We start from the raw sequence: 21,560 nt of genomic DNA on the forward strand, positions 1-21,560 counted from the left end.
AAACAATAACAGAAGTTTTATGATTTGCTTAGGTATCAAAACCAATCCTGAGAGGTCAAAAGCAGAATTAATTCAGAGTGGAAAAAACTTTTAAGTAAAATAATGAAGGAGAAAAACGGTATTTAAATTCCTGAGAAAATCCTTAAAATGACTCAGAAAACCAAAGAATTTCCAAAGAGGAAAAAAATATGCACAAAATGCTATTGCTACATTTATAACAAAATGCTATTGCTACATTTATAAATGCTATTGCTACATTTATAGCCTGGAATACCATGGGGAGAGGAGTTACTAGCTTCTGACCACACACACATACATACACAAAAGAAAAAATCAAGCTTTACAATTCTTACAATCCAAGTAGATACTACTGCCATCTGTACTATAAGGGTTGCTTGGTGTAAAAATATCACGCTGTGCTATGGATCACAGCTGTAAAATATTCATATCCTTTTATCTAAATACTTCCAAGTCCAGAAATCTAGATTAAGGAAATAATATGGATAATTTCAGGCATACCTCATAGCACTGGAAATTGGAAATAACCTGTCGAATATTAAGAGAATGGTCAAGTAAGCAATGGCATTTCCATTCAGTGGATATGTAGTCACTAAAAAAAGAGATTTACAATGACTTTTTTTAGCAACCTGGGAAAAGGGATCTAGTGCTGTATTAAGTAAAAAAAGAGTTCAAATTATATAGAATATGATCAACTACACAAATGTATAACTACATAAATGACTGAAGGGAATATGTTGATATTTAAATAGTTGTTGCCACTGAGTAATGAGACTGTGGGTAATATTTTTTCCTTGCTTGTATACTTACCAACTCCATATTTTCTAATGAGCATGAATTATTTTGCCAGTCAAGGGAAAAACTTATGATGCATTCAAGAACAAGTCAAAGAGTAAATAAAGTAATACTTTAACATTTTTTCAACTAAGCTACCAATTCAGTCTGATATTTTAAAATGAAGGACTAAGATGAACTATTTCTACTTTGCTTTTCTCTAATAGGTCTGTAATATCAAACTGGAAAAATATCTGTGAAAATTTTTTCTTGTTTTATGTCCAAATGTTCATTTAATCCCTAACTCTTATACTTAAACAAGAATTATAACTATATAACTTGGCTTATGTTTTGCTGATGAATTTCTTGGTCTTTTGTTTGTTTGTGCGCACGCACACCTGCATGCGTGCGTGTGTGTGTGTGTGTGTGTGTGAGAGAGAGAGAGAGAGAGAGAGAGAGAGAGAGAGAGAGAGAGAGAGTCTGTGTGTATAATCAATAGAGGGAGCCTTAAAGAAAAAGCAATTTATATCAGGTTAATCTAGATTCTTACGAGGTAGAAATAGGGTTTAAATGATTATCCAATGATATGGATAAATACCTGCATTACAGTATTCATTCCAGATTTGTTTTTCTTCCCAACCCACATTTGTGACATAAAAGAGGGATTGAGAAATAAATTAATTAAAAGTCAAAAAGGTCAAATGATAATTGCTAATAAAATGTTTTCAAACAGATAGGACTGAAATGAACATAATTCAATACTTACTGGGCACTTACTAGAACTAGGTATAGTTTCTAAAGTGCTTATAACCTAGTGAGGGAGACAGAAGTAAGCAAGTGCTAAATACTAAGAGGAATGCACAGAGGAGAACCACTTAGTCGAGGATTCAGGGATGATTTCTGGAGTAGATAGTATTACTCTATAGTAGCACTACTCATACTGTATTGTAACTGTCCATTCCCCTACTAGATTGGGAATTCCTTGAGAGCAGAGAGTGTCTTGCTTATCATGGAATCCCCACCACCTAGCACAGTGCCTGAAATACAGGCAGGCGGGCTCAATACAGCTCAGTACAAGTTGGCAGTCCTTATTATTTCACTTACAAAACTCATCTTTTGATTTTTTGCCTTTTTAAAAAATATAATTTCTAAATTCCAGAAATTTTTATAAGATGAAAACTTACATCTTACACATGGTTTCAGTTGCCTGTGATTGTTGGTGAAGATAGTAAGAGCAAAAGGGCAAGCACCTGGTGTGTTTTATTGCTAACAGTCTTGTGAGTTGGTTAGTATGATGGACTAAATGTTTGTGTCCCCCCAGAATTCATATGTTTAAGCCCTAACCCCCAATGTGATAATATTTTGAGGTGGGGCCTTTGGGAGGTACTTAGGGTTAAATAAGGTCATGAGGGTAGGACCCTCATGATGGAATTAGTGCCCTTCCTTACAAGAAGAGACACCATTAAGCTTGCTCTCTCCCTTCCAAGCACATAAAGGTCATGTGAGTATATAATGAGATGACTGCTGCCTACAAGTCAAGAGAAGGGGTTTCAGAATGAAATCTACACCTTGCTGGCACCTCACATATGCTTTGATCATAATAACAGTCGCACAAGTACACAGTTGTTTGAATTTAAAACCCCTAATAATCAGTAATAACATTCATTGTAACAAGAATCACAAGTCATGGGAATTAAGGATTCCTTTCAACTGAAAAGAGATGGTTCACTCTAGAATCATTAGTTCATCTAACTTACTTTGTTTTTGCCTCCTTTAATAAAGAAGGGTCATCTGTGGCCAAATATACTCTTTTTTTATCCACTTGCATTCTGCGAGCAAGAAGCTGAAAATGTTCTTCAACATGTACCATGTATTCCTCAATGGGGTGGAAGGCTGCTTCTGTTCCCACTTTGTCTGTGCGTCTGACATGGACTCTGCGGGGGCAGAGGGAGAAAGTCAGATTCTGCTGATAATGTTCTGATCCACTGAGTACTTTTAGGGTACTCAGCTTTATACCCCTATTCATGGTGGCATTATGGACATTTTAAACCAATTTTTCTTTCATTTTCACCATTAGAAAAAATAAAATCAATATTTAAAAAAATTCAAACACATATATTCTAAATATATTTGCATATTAATACAAGGGGAATTAGAAAAAATAAGTTAAGTCTTTGAAGAATGCTTTCTTATAAAGAGAAAGTAATTGGCATAATAAGGAATAAATGGGAGATTCCAGAATTAGACCGCATATAAGGCAGCAAATACCAACCAGCCTTCCAGAAAAAACTGGATATAATTTTTAATATATTTGACAATAAAGGATGCCAAGATTCACAGTTGTTATTATGGAACATTAAATACATCATTTGTAATGTTTTGATGTCAAGTTTTCTTTTTCTTCATTTTATCCTGTACTGTCACTGTAATGCCAGCTTGTTGAATTTAAAGTTGTGCAAGGAAAACTCAGACCTGTATGGATTTTTCCTATAGCACAATCAAGGCAAGGCAAACCTTTTAAGAGTTCTTACTATTTTAAGTTCATGGAGCCATGCCAGCCTTTTTGTTGTAGGCATAATGAATTTCCTTTCCCGGCTTTTTACTCTATCAAACACAAGCAGATACTGATCTCATCTGTCCTATTTAAGGAAAGCTCCAAAACTGTAAAACTGGGGACACAGATTTACATTGTCCTGCACTGAATAAGGCATTGACTTCCAACAGTATTTTAATGAAAACAGGAACAATAGTTAGAGTTTGTTTTCATAAGTAAAAACACTACTTAAATTTGCTCTTCCCACATCTCCCCTCTTCCCAAATTACTAAACCACTATTCATATGTTGGAAAAGAAAAAAGGTAGATTTGTTTCCTTTAGGTCACAATATGTGGGCATGTCTTAAGTCAAGCCTAGGGCCAGCTTTTTATTATGTATCTGGAGTGAGGGTTTAACTTCACTGGAGTTACTCTGACATCTTCGGGGCTGTTCTTTCCTTTGCATTTCAGGTGATAGTCCAGATGTGAATACTATCGTATGAACACCTATCGTATCATCTTTTCCTTCCCACGTTCTTCTTAGTCACTGGTTCTCTCAGGAAATTTGGAATTGTTCACTGTGCTCCATGGAGATGAGATAGGGCAGAAAGAACAATTCCACTGAATTTCAATGAAAAGTTTCATGAGAAGAAACACTATTTGAAACTCTGATTTTACTGTGTTCTTGTTTTAGCTCTACTATTTAGAACAGGGGTCAGTAACTTCTATACATATGAAGACTAAGTAACAGGGAAGAAACGGGGTAGGAGTATGAAAATAAAGATAAAAACAAAGGAGAGCTATAACAAGAAGGAAAAATCAAAGGAAGAGGAGCATTTGACATAGTGGCAGAGTACTACTAAGCAATTTTCTCAATTTTCCAAGTATTCCTGAAATTAGGCCTGGACCAATAATTTGAGAGAGGACCTTAATGGAATTTTTATGGAAGAATCAGAATGTTAGGCCTGTGAAGGATATTAGAAGTCATTTGGTTTAATGTAACTCTTTCATCTGACAGTTAAAGAAACTGATGTCTCTGAAGATATTTCAGGGAACAAAATGACAATATAAGGCAAAGGGAGGCTGGTTTCTTTCACATACATTTTAACCCAGTCTTTACAAAAGTAAAAGTTATTTGTGTACTTGCCTGATTTTCACTATCTATCAAAGCTCCTCCAGGGCAAGGAATCTGGTTTTATTTATTCCCAATTGCACCAAACACAACAAATGAATGGATGATGGGCAGACACAAAAATCTAACTGTTTAGTATATTGTAAGTAGAAACCTTAGATACTACTATCTAACCTAGCATTTTCTTTTGTTTTGTTTTGTTTTAATAAATGAAAAAAGAGTGACAATTAATGAAGGCCCAGAATGCCCAAGTAAGTTGTCCAAAGTCACATAACTTGTTAGTGGTGGAAGCCAGATTGGACCCCCAGATTCTTGAACTCTAATGCACCCCTCTTTCATTACAGCACACTACTTAAGTGTGCAAATAACTTAGCTGTCTGTGGTACTTCAAGTTTCTATATTTGGCCAATTCTCAATGTGGTGGATACTCCATGAAAAATTAATAAGGGTAGTTTTCTGGTACGTAAAACGACAGGAAGTCCAGACAAAGTTAAGCAGGTGTAAGTCCTGGTTTTGCCTTTATAAACCCTGGAACTTTGGGAAGAGATTTTCTTTCCTTAGTTTCCTCACCTGTAAAATGGTTATCTCTGTCCACATCACAGGATTGTGTTACAGAATCAATGGGATAATGCAGTTGAAGTTACTTTGGTAATGTAACTACTATAATGTATCTTTCTCCATCTTCCAAGATCCTGTTCAAACACTGCAGCTATGAAGCCTTTCTTGGTCCTTTCTTGGGAAATGGAAGTGCATTTCCCCTCCCTCGACCTCTCATAAAACTTTTTATGCTTTCTCTCAGGGCATTTATCACATTCTGCTCATATAATGTTAGTTGTGTAAGTCTCTTTTCCCATGGACTGTGAGGAGTTAGAAGGATCCATTAAAAAAAATTTAACCTCTGTCCCCCACAGTAGCAAGTATTCAATAAACATTCTGCAGATAAGTGAATGAATCAACACATGTATTAATATTAACCAATAGCTGACTTTATTACAAACAAAAGAAGCTGCAGAATGCCATAGTCTAGCCTACAAATCTATTTTCAGGAATTACTTAAGCATCATCAGTCTCTCTGAAAGGTAATAATATTTTACAGTGTATTTTTTCCCACAGAACTAAAATCCTTTTTCATCCTTATATTATCACATCATCATTTTTAGGGCAGGTATTGCCTTCCCTATTTTACAGATGGAAAAAAAATCAAAGCTCAATAATACTATTATTAAGTAACTTGGCCCAGAATTAGGGAAAATCCAGGAATATTACTGAGGTCACTTAACTCTCAGTCTAGTATTCTTCCCATTAGGCCAAGAACATTTCCCGTGGTGTGAAATCTGGCATCAGGACCCAGGAAAACTCCTTACTCCACAACTTTTTATGTATGGGTATAGGAGCACATGCTTGTGAGCAAAGATGCTCTTTTGGATTTTTTTTTGCTTCCAGGATTTCCTGATATATCTCCCTTAACATAAGCATGAGACTGTACATACATACATGATAAGTCCCAAGTGGGCCAAGAGATAACTTTAAACAATAATTTTAACATTATCTTACATTACTAATGATATCTTTATTCTCAAAGTAGCTTTCAAAACAAAAAAGAAAACAGAACATCAAAAATGCAAAAGAATCACCAGTGGCAATTAATGAAATCCAAGAATAAGGTGCAATAGAAAAGCTGTAAGTATGAGAGCTTCATCTCGTAACCCTGTTAGAGTAAGACAGGAGTCATGTATAGCATCTAAAATACTCCCAACAAAATAAGATTTTGCTGGTTTCCCCAGGAGAGACTGTTAATTTCAGAAACATGGTTTTATATATTTGTTGAATGAATAAATGAACAAATGATTAAGGGTGACTAAATTATGATGACTCAGCTGTTCTAAATGAACAAAGGAAGAATAATCTCCCTGTGGCCTAAGGTGAACTCTGGAACCTCTGTTTTTGGGTCGGGCTATGAAAATCACGCTATATCTTGTAAAGTTCACACTGTATTGTAAAGGTATGTATCCCTGCTACTACACATCCCTTTTAGGAGGAACAAATCAGGTTCTTACCCAATAACTGGATGTTTGAAGCCTAGCTTCTTGGTGGCCTCTTCTATTTCTTTTTCCAGCCAAGGTTGTGGGCGGATCAAGTATTTGACAAACTGGGACACCCACCACACTGCAGGATCACCATGGACTCGTACAAGTCGATCTGCAAGGTCTTCTGGTACAGCCAGGGGTAAATATGGAGGACGAGGATGAAGACTGTCTACAATGGGGAGCTCAACCACCTGAACATTTTTGTCCTTTACTTCACCTGAGGGAATATCAAAACGTATCATCACCACATTGTATTCCTTGTACAACTACCATTTGACAAGAACTCACTCTGGGTGCTTTTATCTTCACAGAAACTCTAAAGAAGTAATATAATTTTCATTTTACAGAGGAAGTTAAGTAACTTGCCCTAGATACCAGAGTAAAAGTGACAGAGCTGAATTTCACATTCAGGTTGGTCTGCCCCTCAAGTTCATGGCCTTTTCTTTTCTATCATAATGTGCTGCCATATCAACACTTCATACCCCAGATAACAATGGTATCCATTTTTCTAGATTCCATATATATACGTTAATATATGGTACTCTTTTTTCTCTTTCTGACTTACTTCACTCTGTATGACAGACTCTAGGTCCATCCACATCACTACAAATGACTCAATTTCGTTCCTTTTTATGGCTGAGTAATAGAGGGGTGGGATGGGGAGGGTGGGAGGGAGGCTCAAGAGGGAGGGGATATATGTATACATATAGCTGATTCACTTTGTTGTACAGCAGAAACTAATACAACATTGTAAAGCAATTATAATCCAATAAAGATAAAAAAAAAAAAAAAGAATGGTATCCGGCACTCAAAGCATCTAATCAGAGAATAACCATATCGCCAGTGGACATGGCTCCCTAGGCAAAGGTTCTGTTTTTTATACTTGTTTTTTAAAAATTTTTATTGGAGTACAGTTGATTTACAATGTTGTGTTACTTCTGCTGTTCAGAGAAGGACAAATATTGTATGATATCACTTATATGTGGAACCTATAATTGTTGTTTTTGAATTAGACATAGTGTTCTCAAAACTTCCAGCTTGCCATTATAGCAAATGGCTCTTGCATACTTTCATGACAGACCACAATGACTCTAGAGATATCTAAAGATCACAATTTTAAGGCAAGCATCTCTCTCTTTTGAAGAAAAAAATTTGATAGTTCTGAAGTATTTTTTTTTTCTTGGCCAAAATTAGACCTATTATATTCTCAATGATGATGAATAGAATCTGTGTTGATTGTTTACCTGGATATTTTAAATTTAAAGTTAGAACAGAGATAGAGAATTTCTGTAGATGACGACTGGTTTAAAAACCCAACTTCTATATACCATTAATGTTACTGCTGTTCTATCAACTTTATAATGCAATGAGAACAAACCAAAATGTGATAGACAGCATCCTTAGAGTTTACGTCACATACTGAAGACCACATGGTAATAACTAGAAAACACAAAGATATCAGGCAGAAAGATTTCACAAATGTAAAACGTACTGACTTAAATTTTCAATAACAAAAAGTATTAACCTGAACATACAAAATAACTCCAGTTAAGATGTTGTCATTGTGCATAATAAATTAGAATCACAGTTAAACACTGGACTGTCAAAGGAAGAATGTACTTGTAGAGAACAGACCTAGAATATGTTTAAAATGTATCCACCAGAATGAAGCACAGTCCTTAAATTCTGTTTTTCTACATATATGAAAAGTATTTTTAAATAAATTACATGATCTGGGTATGTGATCACTCAAACCAATTGCATAGTTATTAGAAAGTCAGTATAACTAAGAATTAAAAACTTCTGGTTAATATTCTCTCTCTCTCTGATATATAAAACTCATTTCAGGAGTCTTAGAACAAAGCCCTTGAAACATGACATTTGTTGAGGGAATAAATGGGAATAAACAAATTTACCGCCAGTATTTCAGTTGTCTAGCATGCCAGTTAAGAAAGAGTTGGGCCCCTTTATCAGATGAGAAACTGCATTTAAGAGTGTGTGGGGAAAGAATGAGCTGCATTTTAAATTAATCTCTAATAGTCTCCCTAAGGCAAGGAAAATTGGGGTGCTTTCCCTGATGTGGAGATGATAAGTAGTACATGTATGAGAGAGGAAAAAATAAGGAAGAAAGGTAGCTCTTTTTTTTTTATAAAAAACAAAGAGGGAAAGAAAGAAAGATCCTAGCTTCTCATATACAACCATAAACAAAAGCAAAATTAGTACGGCTACCTTCTTTTTGTGATTACTTCCTGAAAAGTTATTCTAAATGTTCCATGTAACTAGCTCCAAACTTCATTCATGTGAAAGTATTACCTTCTAATTGTCCTAAGACCTCAAACTTCTGTACAGCTAGCCCTATTGACTATTTCATTTCAGAAGTGAAAACTATGCTTGTACCTTCAAGACACAGAACTCAGTTTATTTTTATTGACTCTTTTATTCATTCATTCATTCAAATATTTACTGAATACTACTATGTCAAACTCTGTACTAGGCAGAGTATAGAGTGATGACATGGTTCCTGCCTGTCAAGATTTCCAGTTCAAAAACCTCACCCAGAACTAGACTGCTTTTGGTGAAAGAAAAACAAACAAAATAAAACAAACCATCATCACCAACAAACATGCTACCCAAAACATATCGATACTCAGCTGCCTAGTAAAATATTAAGAAAGGGGTATTCATATTTATAAATGAAAAGAACTGTCACAGCATGAAAGTTTAGCCTCCTCAATAATGATACATTTCAAAATGAAAGATAATTACATAGTACACACTATGTTAGAAGGTCTTTTCTTTTACTTGGTTTACCACATAACATTTTTCATTCTATTGGAATATACATTCAAAAGAATTTAAATCTGGAAGAGATCCTAGAGATAATCTTACTCAGTGTTTTCTAAACTTCAGTCATTTAAGTACCACCTTTGTAATTCTCCCCATATCCATATACCATCTGTACTATTTAATGTTTTAAAAATTCACTTTTTAAAACTTAAATTGATTTATTTTATAGATGGTAATTAAAAATATAACTTCACTAAAAACAAACCATGTTATTAAACTCTATACAGATACTATTGCTTATAAAGAGTTCTGAGCTCAAGTCAGATTTTTTTTTTTTTTTTTTGGCGGTACGCGGGCCTCTCGCTGTTGTGGCCTCTCCCGTTGCGGAGCACAGGCTCCGGACACGCAGGCTCAGCGGCCACGGCTCACGGGCCAGCCGCTCCGCGGCATGTGGGATCCTCCCGGACCGGGGCACGAACCCGTGTCCCCTGCATCGGCAGGCGGACTCTCAACCACTGCGCCACCAGGGAAGCCCTCAAGTCAGATTTATATTAAAAAAGATTATTAGTGAGGTTTTAAGGGGTGATAATTGCCTCTCCCTTTATATCTCCTATGAGTTTGAAACCAAATGAAAAGCAGAGAGAGGAATAAAAAGGCAATCAAAATATCAGCTTGATTACCAATAAAGATGAACTGGAGAACACAGTTTTGTGTTCTGGATTGATGGTCTCATGGGTTTCCTAATAGTTCCCACCCAGTCCTAAGCAGAGTTTGTCAACAAAGGCCTTCTATGCACATGGTGGAGGAGGAGCGTGTCTTCTGAGAATGCGCCACACCATGAGATGAGCCAGAAAGGGCTTGACCTCACATGTTTGGTTCTTCCTCTTAACTCACCAGTTGTATAACACAGGACTTTCCTTCCAAGTAGAGGTGAAATGAGGTAGACAGAGCAAAAAAGCACTTCTGTACTTTTCCCTTCTAAGGAATGGAATTAACTTCGCTTCTATAGAGATTTTTGAGGAATAAACGATCCACAGTATCTGCCCCCGCCTACCTCCATCCCCAAACAACTATCCAGTGTTAAAGAACTATTAAAGATATCTTGATATCAAATTGAGACTGATATAATCAGAAAGACTGAACAAGGAATAACTCTCTCAGGTATGAGATTCAATGTTCATTTTAATGTTTTATCAGAAAACCACCTGACATTATCACATATGCCACCTAAAGTCACCTCTAGTAATCTGTGTGGTAGGTTTCAGAATTTGGGAAACACAGATTTATTTAAACTGCCTCATTTTCCAGAAGAAATAGACTAAGAGAGGTTAAGAGAACTTCTCAACGGTAATACAGCTAATGATCAGACTCTAGTGTTTACTCCACTACTTGTATTACCTTCTGCTTTCTGGAACATAAATTTTTAAAAAGCATTTAAGTATGGCCCTATTGACCAATCAAGAGTGCCCTGCCACTCTAAGAGGACTCTAGTGTTGGTTAAAAAAAAAAAAAGCACTGCATCAACCTTCTAGCAAGAGAATGTTTCAGATGTACAAATCATACATAAGTCAGTACTATTCATCTGTAAAGAATCAGTGCAAACTAGCCTGGGCATTACACAACTGACTGCCCAGTTCAACTCGAATTGATTCGGTCATTATTAATTATCTCATATTCAAGACTACCTCTCTTGTGGATAATCCTCTTTTATCAGGTCATTTGCTGAGGGCAGCTCTGGCAGGAGCATAGGTAGCTCTTTGAAAGGGATGATCTCCACAGTTACAGGCAAGTACCTTTAGAAGAGCCCTCTTCCCTGCTAGTCAATTCATGAGAGTCTCATTTAAAAGCATTACTCTGTCATCATTTCATGTAACATTAAGTCAGAGACACCAGCCCTGCAGCTAGTCAATTAGAATTATTAGTCTTCCAAAGACTCAATAGAAAGGGCTTGAGAAGCTTAATATCCACCATAAATGAATGGGTTCTGCTATAATGAAAAATGTTTCAAGGATAGAAAGATTTTGGGTCCCAGTGCATACGATTTCTTCTGTATTTACTGTCTTGTTGTGAGAGAAGCAGCACTCAGGAGGGGGAACTCTCCTAAAAACAGAATTCATAGAGCTCAGAATTGTCAAGGCAGAGAGGTTTGGAATAGGGTTGCCAGTTGAGAAAAATCTTCAATAAGACATCACTATCTAGAACTTAAATTCACTTGGTGGGAGGAGGGGGTTATTAGTAACTTATCTGAAAGTTCTGATATTCTATCATCACTAACTTGACCAAAATTCTGTGCTATACTGAAAGTACAGAATAGCAGTACGTTGTCTAAACTAGTAATACTTCCTGCTCATATTACAGCAAGGAATTTGTATGATTAAATTATATCCACAAAGACTATCTGGACTTTTGGGATTTACATTTTCTTGCCACTGTGTGGCCAAATATGACTGACTAAATTCTCACTCAACTCCCTGAGACTTGTTAGAGAAGGCAAGAGTAAAAGACCGAAAGTTAACTAGCGTGGTGAGACCTCTAGAGGCACGGGGGAGCGTTCTTGATTTTACTTGATTTATAGATGGCCATTTAAAAAAAAAAAAAAAAAATCACATAAATGTGTGAGCTCTGTTCTTTTGGATTTTAACATGACGACATTAATATTTATATCCTCATTTAATGACTGAGCTCTGTTCTCATTTAAAATATGAAGGAAAGATACACTATTAAAAAGTGAACATCTGGGCTACTTTCCTTTTGTTTTACAACCACTGATAGCGGCTGATAGAGATCTCTTCCTGAACTTGAATGAACAACTGTCACCTGCCATATGAATTCCATCACTGCTCTACTTAAGCAACAACTCAAAAGACTGTTATTACTGCCAGTTTGAAGCCTTGAACCAACTGAGTGAAAAGTTCTAAATTCAATCATATGAAACCCACTGCAGTGTTAGCAACATTCTTAAGAATTAGCATATCACACTGTGGGAACGACTGTGCAGCATTCTTATGAGGTGCTGCCTTCTTTTACTAGCAACAGAAATGCCTTGCAAAAGCAACCAGACTCATGGTTCACGGACCTCAATGATATTCTGACAGACTTGACTCTGGATTGAGGACTGAAAGAATAGCTAATGGAAAATATGTAATAACTTAGTGAATTATGCAGTTCAGGATAAAGTAGGCAGGACAGTGTCAAAAGAAAAAAGACCAAAGATATTTGTTTGCTCTGTACCACTAAACAGAAGGTTTCCTGCAGTCATTCTTAATGTTTCTGAAACAAATTTAGTCATTTAACTTTTATATACATATGTGTTGCTTTGCCAAGAGGTTCCAGACATTCCACAGACAGCTTGCTCATAAAGGAGATGCTGCCAATAGTTTCTTTGATCATTCAGATTACGCAGGCCCTGGAACTCCATGGCTAGAGATTTTCGGGGAGTTTGTTGTTTGTTTCTTAGTAATACTTTCTCCTAACTTAGAACCTCCTACTAACCCCAAGGATCCCAAGGAATCCTTGAACAGCTTTTCTCATTGGTAAGAAACAAGAGAGTGGAGGAACGGAAAGCAGTAGAAACAAAGACAAGGCTTAATATCATCAAATTTAGCGAAGAGCCAAACCCCAACCTTTCTTTCCCCCATTCTTGTAAAAAAAAAAAAAATCACAATTCCATTCTCATATTCCTCTTATTCTTTCATCACATGTCATGTCTCCTTGAAAGAAATAGCCAGGAGGAAGGACCTCATGGTAATACCAGCCTTTCATTCCTTGAGAATCCCTGCAAGAGGTGATGGAGTGAGCAGGTGCGCTGTCAGGATCTCACTGGATAGAGCTGTCAGTTGGCATGCTGCATTCCCTTCTGCTTTGGGGGAATGTTATAGTTGCCTCTGTGGTTAGCACATACTTGGAGAGTTAGGAATGCGATATTTCATGCTGGATTTACAGCTACTTGTAATTTTTATGCTGTTAGCTTCCAATTATGTTAATCAGGAAGGCCTAATTAGGGTTCCTTGATGATAGGGTAAAGGTCCATCCTAATACTCTAAGATACAAGAATTACAACAAGAAATCCTGGATATTCCATGAGAGAAGAAAATGAACATACAGTCATTTTGGAAGAAGGAGATAATAACAAAATAGTTAAGACTTCTGTGGGATGTGAGGAGAGAAGACAAATTAAGTGTGGCACCATGCTAAAGCACTGATAAAACAGACAAATATCTTGGCCTACTAAAATAGGGACTGGAACATCAAACCTCCCTCATATTGTATGCTAGACCAATCCATAAAGTACCAGCAGCTCCAAGAGTCACCCTGCCATCATGCCCATCTTTAGCTCCTGCTGCCACCTCAGACTGCAGAGTACGTCTTCTTCCCCAGCTGCCTCCTCCTCCACTGTGGAAGAAAACAGATGGGCAATGGGGTACGGCTTTACATGACAAGCCACAGCTCCTGCTGTCACTGAGGCTCCAATCTGGTATAAGTCACCTGTTCCTCCCTCATTTCTCCTCTTCTGGGTTGTATTAGATCTCTAGAAAGAGAGCTAGTACTTTACAATCTCCAGCCTCTGGTGGCAGAGCTGAGAAAAATACTATAAAGACATTATTCAAAACATGGCTATATTTTACCCATTCTGGTTTAAATAGAGGAAGAGCAGGGGATATCCATAAATAAAGAAAAAGAACTATGAGGCAAAAGGCATGAAACCTTAATTAATGGAGCATGGAAAGGGGAGGGAGGAGGAAGATAAACATAGCAAACAGGGTAAAGAGGAGAAGTCTGAGATGGAGAGTAGTCTTTTGATTATTACTGCTTAAAAAAGATAATACTTTGTACAGGTTTGATACTTCACACGATGGCTCCCATGACACTTTTCGTTTATGCAGGGACTGCACAGCCACAACCTTCTTTAGAATCTACGCTAGAATTTGCAAAGGAATATGTCTATCACTCCTTTGCCAAGAAGATTCCTACTATTTCTTATTATATGCAACATATTTTTCAACCTGTAGATAGTTATCTATCAATAAGCCACAAAGTCTTACCTGGTAGATCTCTAAATCAGAGGCCACCATTTATCATAATCCCATCTTCATCTCAACTGATAAGGATTCTGGCAGGGATACAGGTCCAGAGTCTGTTCTTTCCATATGCTTTACTCCTTGTCAATCACCCATGCTATAAGCCACTTCTAACACAGCTCCTGCATCCACCCCCTCCCCACCTCACCTCTCTATCAGCATCTTGAATTAAGAGCTAACATTTGCTGAACAACTATATGCTAGGTACTACACTAAACATTTTCCATACATTATCCCAATTAGTCTACAAAGTCTTTATGAGGTGAGTACTCATTTTACAGACGAAGTTAACTCAGTCTGTTCAAGGCCACCCAGCTAGCATTCAGAAATAGGAGCTGAACTTAGACATTCTGATTCCAGAGTTTAAAGTCTTACTCCAACCCTACTCCATTACCTTTAAGTTTCAGAGAAAGCCAAAGTGACTCCTCCTGTAATGAAAAACAGAGGCGGGAGGGGGCCAGGCTCCAAGTGTGAGTTTAAATAGCCAAAGGAAGAGGTAACAGAACTCCCATGTGTAAGGTACAGATCTCTCTCTACAGAGTGCACTGGATCTAGAAATTAATATTAAGTAAAGGATATAAAAACTTCAAACAGTTATCATGTGTACCCATATAAAGCTATTAGAAGCCATGAATTATGGCTTAACAAAACAATTTCATTCATTGTCATTTTGGGTTCACACTGGGATCCCATAAGAAACAAAAATAATAGCTAGACAGCTGACCTCAAATTTAAATTATTTGTATGAAATAATTAAGGTGCTTTTTAGTCAATTTAAAGCTCATGGTTAAGAGTTAATAATACCTTCACAATTTGATTGTAAAGAGAAAATATGAATTAGACAACCTATGACAGTCTTATTTCCTAATAATGATATAATAAGCTTTCCATGAAGAAGAAATAGCCTACTTCAGAACAAAGAATCAGGAAGCAAAGTTATTATAAAGAGATTATTAAATTTGTAAACCATTCTCCCTATTACCTATTTACATACTTATTTTCAACTATTAAACATTAAAGCAAAACATATTCTACAATCTAAAATACTTCTGTCCTTAAAAAATACTTTCACCTTTAATTTCTTAAGTGGTATATTTAGGGATAAATAAAAATAAACAAATTTCAATTTATTCATAAAGACCTTATAAAACTGACTGAAGTATCTACTCCTGTTGATATGATCCAAAATTCAGGGTATAATAACTGATGGCATCCAAAATAATCCACAAAATAAATACAAGTATTTTGTATTTTCAGAAAAAATTTCAGCCTTGATTATTACAATAATTAACTTTATTCATGTCAGAAGAATTTCTGAAAGATTAAAAAATATCAGAGAAAGAACTTTTAGAGGGGATACAAAGTAATTTTAAGTCAATTCAATAGTTTACTAAGTTGAACATACATAAAAGGGGTAATCACAATTGTGTTTATATATAAATTAACTTGTGCAGTTCAACTACTACCTCTCAAGAATAAAAAGAAATAATGTTTTTTAAGAGGATGGAGATCTTCCAAATGACAAGAGGATGATTCTCTTCTATCTGAAAAGATGAAAGTTGAGAGGGGATATGTTCAAAGCCTATAAAAATCATGACAGATTTAGATAATGTGTTCAAGCTGTGTTCACCAAACCTTAGAATTAGGAACCTTTCACTGGTGCTTGAAAAAAGTACTTTGAGAATAACTAAAATAAAGCCCATTTTACACAATAGGTAGAATTCTTACAGAACTCAATATCCCAAGAGAAGATAAAAGTCAAAAATGATATGTTTGGGGAAAAATGTAAATGTTCAGACCTTGACATCATGGACGGCAACTATATCTCCCATAAAATGTCACTGAGGACTACTGTTAAATCAGAGTTCTGAACTGGATAAATCAACGATATGACCCAAAATGTCCTTAGGCTTCAATGCATAGGAAACAATATATACAATATAATAAGACTATGTTACATTTTGGCTCTAAAGGATGCTTTTTCCTTGTGTACTAACAAACTATTATTTCTTTTCCTTGCAGTATGGACATAAGAGGCAGATACACCATTGAAACAATGATACAAGGAAGAAGAATAGAATATTACTTATGCCTGCTGATATTGCTTACTTGGTTAGAATAGATTATAAAATTCATAAAATAAAGGATACTGGAGTTCTGACATTGGTACCTCATAGTTAGGTTTTGTAGAACAAAACTCGTACATGACTATTTGCTCTCACCAGTATCAAACAACCAAAAAAGGATTTATTGAGAACTGTTTTAGTCAAGGTCACTTGTTGCAAGGACTAGAAACCTGATCAAGTTAGCTCAAGTGAAAAGGACATTACTGAAAGTATATAAGGGAATTGCCAAGAAACAAAGAACAAGAAGTACAACTGTATCTTATAGAAAATGGGAAGCCTGCAATTCTTACTACCTCTCTGTGGCCCCATGGTCTGGGCAGGTCAGCGACACTTTCTGCTAACTGACTTCTCTCTTGCTCGGGGCCCATCTTGTAGCCATCATCTTTAGACTACAAGATTTTACAACTTAGTCTCACCCTCAGATAAGCTAGAGTCTCTGTCTTGTAATGATACTAACATTTACTGAGACCATGTGCTGAATACTGTGCTAAATGCTTATGAATATTATTTCTCTTAATTAACAAAACTACCCTACAGGGAAGTACACTTATAGATGACCAGTGAAGGAGTTAGAATCCAGACCAATCGGACTCCAGAGCTGGAGTGCTCAACTGTCAGATTAGATTACCTGTCAACAGGTATCTTATTGGCACAGCCCAGCCTAAAGGATTAGTTTCTCAGGATCAGGTAATCACCTTGGCCTGTACAGCTGTAACTACCTGTGTGTGCACACATGTGTGTGTCTGTGTGTGTGTGTGTAGGAGGGGAGGAGTGGTTACATGATATACACAAGGCAGCAAGAACTGTATTGCCCAAATAGATGTTATCAGATGAAGTGTGAGGAGTTAATAACTGATGTATAGTAAACCATTGGCTTTTAGGAATTTAAAATTTTAGGAATTTCACTCTCAGAACATAGGGTAATTTTAAGAACCATCCATGTACATATCTCTATCACTGCATTTACCAAGTTGTATTATAATTACGTTTTTGTAGCTGTCTCTCGCACAAGTCTGGAATGATGACATAAACCTTAACATATTCATCCTATTGCCTCATCAACTATCACTATCCCAGGCATACAAAAGGCACAAAATTAAGTTCTTAGTTGAACGACTGAACTTAATATATAAAGCACTATAATCAACATGAATCCCACAGTCTGCTGTAGGAAATAATCACTTAGTAAATAAGTGAGACGACCATTCAGCATCACAATCTCAACACTATAGGTAAATTTCGAGATTTGAGAATATCACCAGTTTTATTGCTTTAAGATGCAAAATAGTCAAAACTACTCAGGTACTGCCTTTATTTAAGAACTTTAGCTGTCTCTTAGATAACAAATACATGAAAAGTGGTATAGAAATACTTGTTAAGCTATATTTATATAACAACCTTATTCTTCTTGTTACTTGCACAGTACTTCAGAAATATATAGGCATTCTTCCTTGGATCTACCAACCATTTTAAAAATATATACTACCTAAATAGGATAGAACAGGAAAGAAGATAATACTCTTGCTTTTGTTATGGTTTCACTGTACACTTTTTGAGGGAGTTGAATGGACCCAAAGAATTGTCTTTGAGAGTGACAAACACTATAGAATCTATATTTCAGTTATAAAATAATATCAGAATTTGTAGTTAATTTTTACATGATGTACAGAGCTTGATGGAACTGGAAATTATGCTAGACATGTTTTAGGTATGTTTCATTGCTAGAACAAAGTCTGTTCCTTCATTCAGAATTTGTAAGTTTCACACTTTGTATTAACTGGAAGTAGATAATTAAATTAATTTAAAAGAGTTTCACTTAGACTATTTCTATACATCATAACCAAAAATACAAAAATAAATTGAACCTTACATTTAAAACTAAGATTTTCATGTCCCTTGTTATTGCTGCTTGTGACCATTACTATCATTATAATAAAACATAGTGTACTTTTTTTTTTAGTTTCAGAGAATTTTCACATATTAGTTCAGCTTATTTGCAACAGAGCTCCTTATTCTCCTTAACAAGACCTACCTTCAAGAGAAACTATCTACCAGAGCCTAACCTATGGAAGTTTTACTGAAGCCTAAGCAAGCTGAGGGGAGGGAAATATCCATCTCAAGTTCACTAAAAGACAGACCTAATCATAGGACTATAGAATACTTCCTTTCCCCCATGCCATATTACCACAGCAATAGAGCTGCTGAATAATAACAAAGGATTACAGCTGAAAGAACTGCCTATTAAAGGAGTCTCTAAGAAAACCTAGAAAAAAACCAAGAGATGAAAAAATGAGGACACTAGAGGAAAATTTAGCATCTGACACCACAGCTAATAGGAAACACAGCCTAACTCCTAGCCAGATAAACATAAAACCTCACACTAAAGGCCTATCTATTTCAGTTCAGTTTTTACCTAATACATCATGTCCAGTTTTCAGCAAAAAATTATAAGATATGCTAAAAGGCAAAAAAGGAAAATACAGACTGAAGGAACAAAGCAACCATCAGATCCAGACTCATATATGGCAGACATTTTAGAATTATCAGACCAGGAATTTAAAATAACTATGATTAATATGCTAAGAATTCAAATGAAAAAAGTGGACAAGCTGCAAGAAGAGATGAGTAATATAAGCAAAGAAATGGAAACTCTAAGAAAGAATCAAAAGAAAATGCTAGAAATAAAAAACACTAACAGAAATGAAGAATGCCTTTGATGGGCTCATCAGTAGGCTGGACATGACCAATGAAAGAATCAATGAGCTTGAACATATGACAACATAAACTTACAAAACTGATTGGAAAGAGAAAAAAAATGAAAAGGATGAAACAATATCCAGGAACTATGAGACAATTACAAAAGGGGAACATATATGTAATGGGAATGTAGAGGAGAAGAAAGAGAGAAAGAGAAGAAATATTTGAAGTAATAATGCCAGAGAAGTTCCCAAAATTAATGACAGACACCAATCCACAGATGTAGGAAGCTCAGAGACAAATACCAAAAAAATAAATCTATACCATGAATGTTATACTGAAACTATAGAAAATCAAAGACAAAATCTTGAAAGAAGTCAATGAGGTAAGGGGAAACCTTATCAATAAAGGAACAAGAATTAGAATTACATAGGCCTTCTATTCAGAAACTATGCAAGCAAGAAGGGGGTGGAATAAAATACTTAAGTTTTGAAAGAATGAAAACCCAGCTACTTAGAATTCTGTATTCAGTAAAATTGCCTTCAAAAGTCAAAAGGAATGAAGACTTTCTCAGACAAAAACTGAGGGAATTTGTCACTAGCTTCAGAGAGAAGGAAAATGATATGTTGGAAACTCACATATTCATACACATGTATACAGAAAAGAGTATTAGAGAAGGAATAATTAAAGTAAAATTAAATCTTTTCTTTTTCATATTCTTTATTAATCCAAGAGATAACAGTTTGTTCAAAGTAATAACAGCAACAAAATATTTGGTGGTCATAGCTTATAGAAAAGTGAAATAAATGACAACAATGCTTTAACGGATGGGAGGAAGGAATTGGGAATACTCTGTTATAAGGTATTTGAAGCACTCATAAAGTGGTGGTATACTGTTATTTGAAAGTAGACTTGTAGTAGTTATAAATGTGTATTACAATCTTTAGGGCAACTACTTAAAAGAGAAGTTGTAATTTATATGCTAAGACAGGAGAGAAAATGGGGTCATATATAATGAGCAGTTAAAACCAAAGAAGGCAGATGAATAGAGGGAGATAATAAAGAAACAAGGTCAACACATAGAAAAGCCACAAGTATGGCTTATATTAATCCGACTTTATCAATAATCACTTTAAATGTAAGTGGCCTAAATACTCTGATTAAAAGACAAGGACTGTCAGAGTGGATTAAAAAGCAAGACCCAACTATACATGTCTACTACTTTAAGTATGAAGACACAGAGACATTAGAAGTGAAGGAATAGAGAAATATATACTAAGCTAACATTAATCAAAAGAAAGTTGGAGTAGCTCTATGAATTTCAGACAAAGCAACAAAAATTACCAGTGATACAGAGAGGCATTATATAATGACAGAGGGTCAATTCTCCAAGAAGACATCACCATCCTTAAAATGTATGTGCCTAATAAGAAGGTGTAAGATTATATGAGGTAAAACCTGTTAGAATTGGAAGAATAAATTCACTATTTATTTTAATTCGAGGATTATTCACAAATTCACTATTAGTTAGAGATGTCAACACCACTCAATCAGTAATTGCCAGAACCAGCAGGCAGAAAACCAGTACAGATATAATTGAACAGGAAAGTATCATCAATCAACTGGATCTAATTGACATTTATGGAATACTTCATCCAATAACAGCACAATGCACAGTCTTCTTAAGCTCACAGGGAACGTTCACCAAGTTAGATCATATTCTGGGCCATAAAACACACCTTAACAAATTTAAAAGAACAGATATCATGTGAAGTATGCTCTCAGACCACAATGAAATTAACTGAGAGATCATTAACAGAAAGATAGCTAGAAAATCCTAAGATATTTGCAGATTAAACAACACACTTATAAATAACACAAAAGTCAAAGAAGTCTCAGGAAATTAAAAAACTTTTTGAACTAAATGAAAATGAAAATAAAACATCAAAATTTGTGGGGTGCAGCAAGAGCAGTACTTAGAGGGAAATGTATAGCATTAAATGCACAAACTAAAAAAGAAGAGCCAAAATCAATTATCCAACTTAGGAAACTGGAAAAAGAAGAGTAAATTAGTCCAAAGTAAGAAGAAAAAATATCACTGAAAATGAAAGTAGGAAAAAATAGAGAAAAATTAACAAAACCAAAAGCTTATTCTTTGAAAAGATCAATGAAATGGATGAACCTCTAGTCAGGGTAACCAAGAAAAAAGGAGAGAAGACACAAATTACTAATATCAGTAATGAAAGTGGGACCATGGCTACTGAACCTGTGGACATTCAAAGGATAATAAAGGAGTATTGTGGACAACTCTATGCCCACAAATTCAAT

At 35.6% G+C, this 21,560-nt stretch overlaps 1 protein-coding gene across 3 annotated transcripts in view; it reads right to left on the reverse strand.

Annotated features, from left to right (window-relative positions):
- The window catches only part of FUT8 (fucosyltransferase 8), a 324,774-nt gene that overhangs the window by 16,259 nt on the left and 286,955 nt on the right, over nucleotides 1–21,560 (reverse strand). For all 3 annotated transcript variants that reach the window (XM_082649604.1, XM_082649605.1, XM_082649606.1), the window contains 2 exons: nucleotides 6,515–6,761; nucleotides 2,550–2,726 (listed from right to left, as the gene is read on the reverse strand). In XM_082649604.1, the coding sequence (XP_082505730.1) occupies nucleotides 2,550–2,726; nucleotides 6,515–6,761 (424 nt within the window). The remainder of the gene's footprint in view (nucleotides 1–2,549; nucleotides 2,727–6,514; nucleotides 6,762–21,560) is intronic.

Source organism: Grampus griseus (genome assembly GCF_964374135.1).
Source record: "Grampus griseus genome assembly, chromosome: 2".
Classification (NCBI taxonomy): Eukaryota; Metazoa; Chordata; class Mammalia; order Artiodactyla; family Delphinidae; genus Grampus; species Grampus griseus.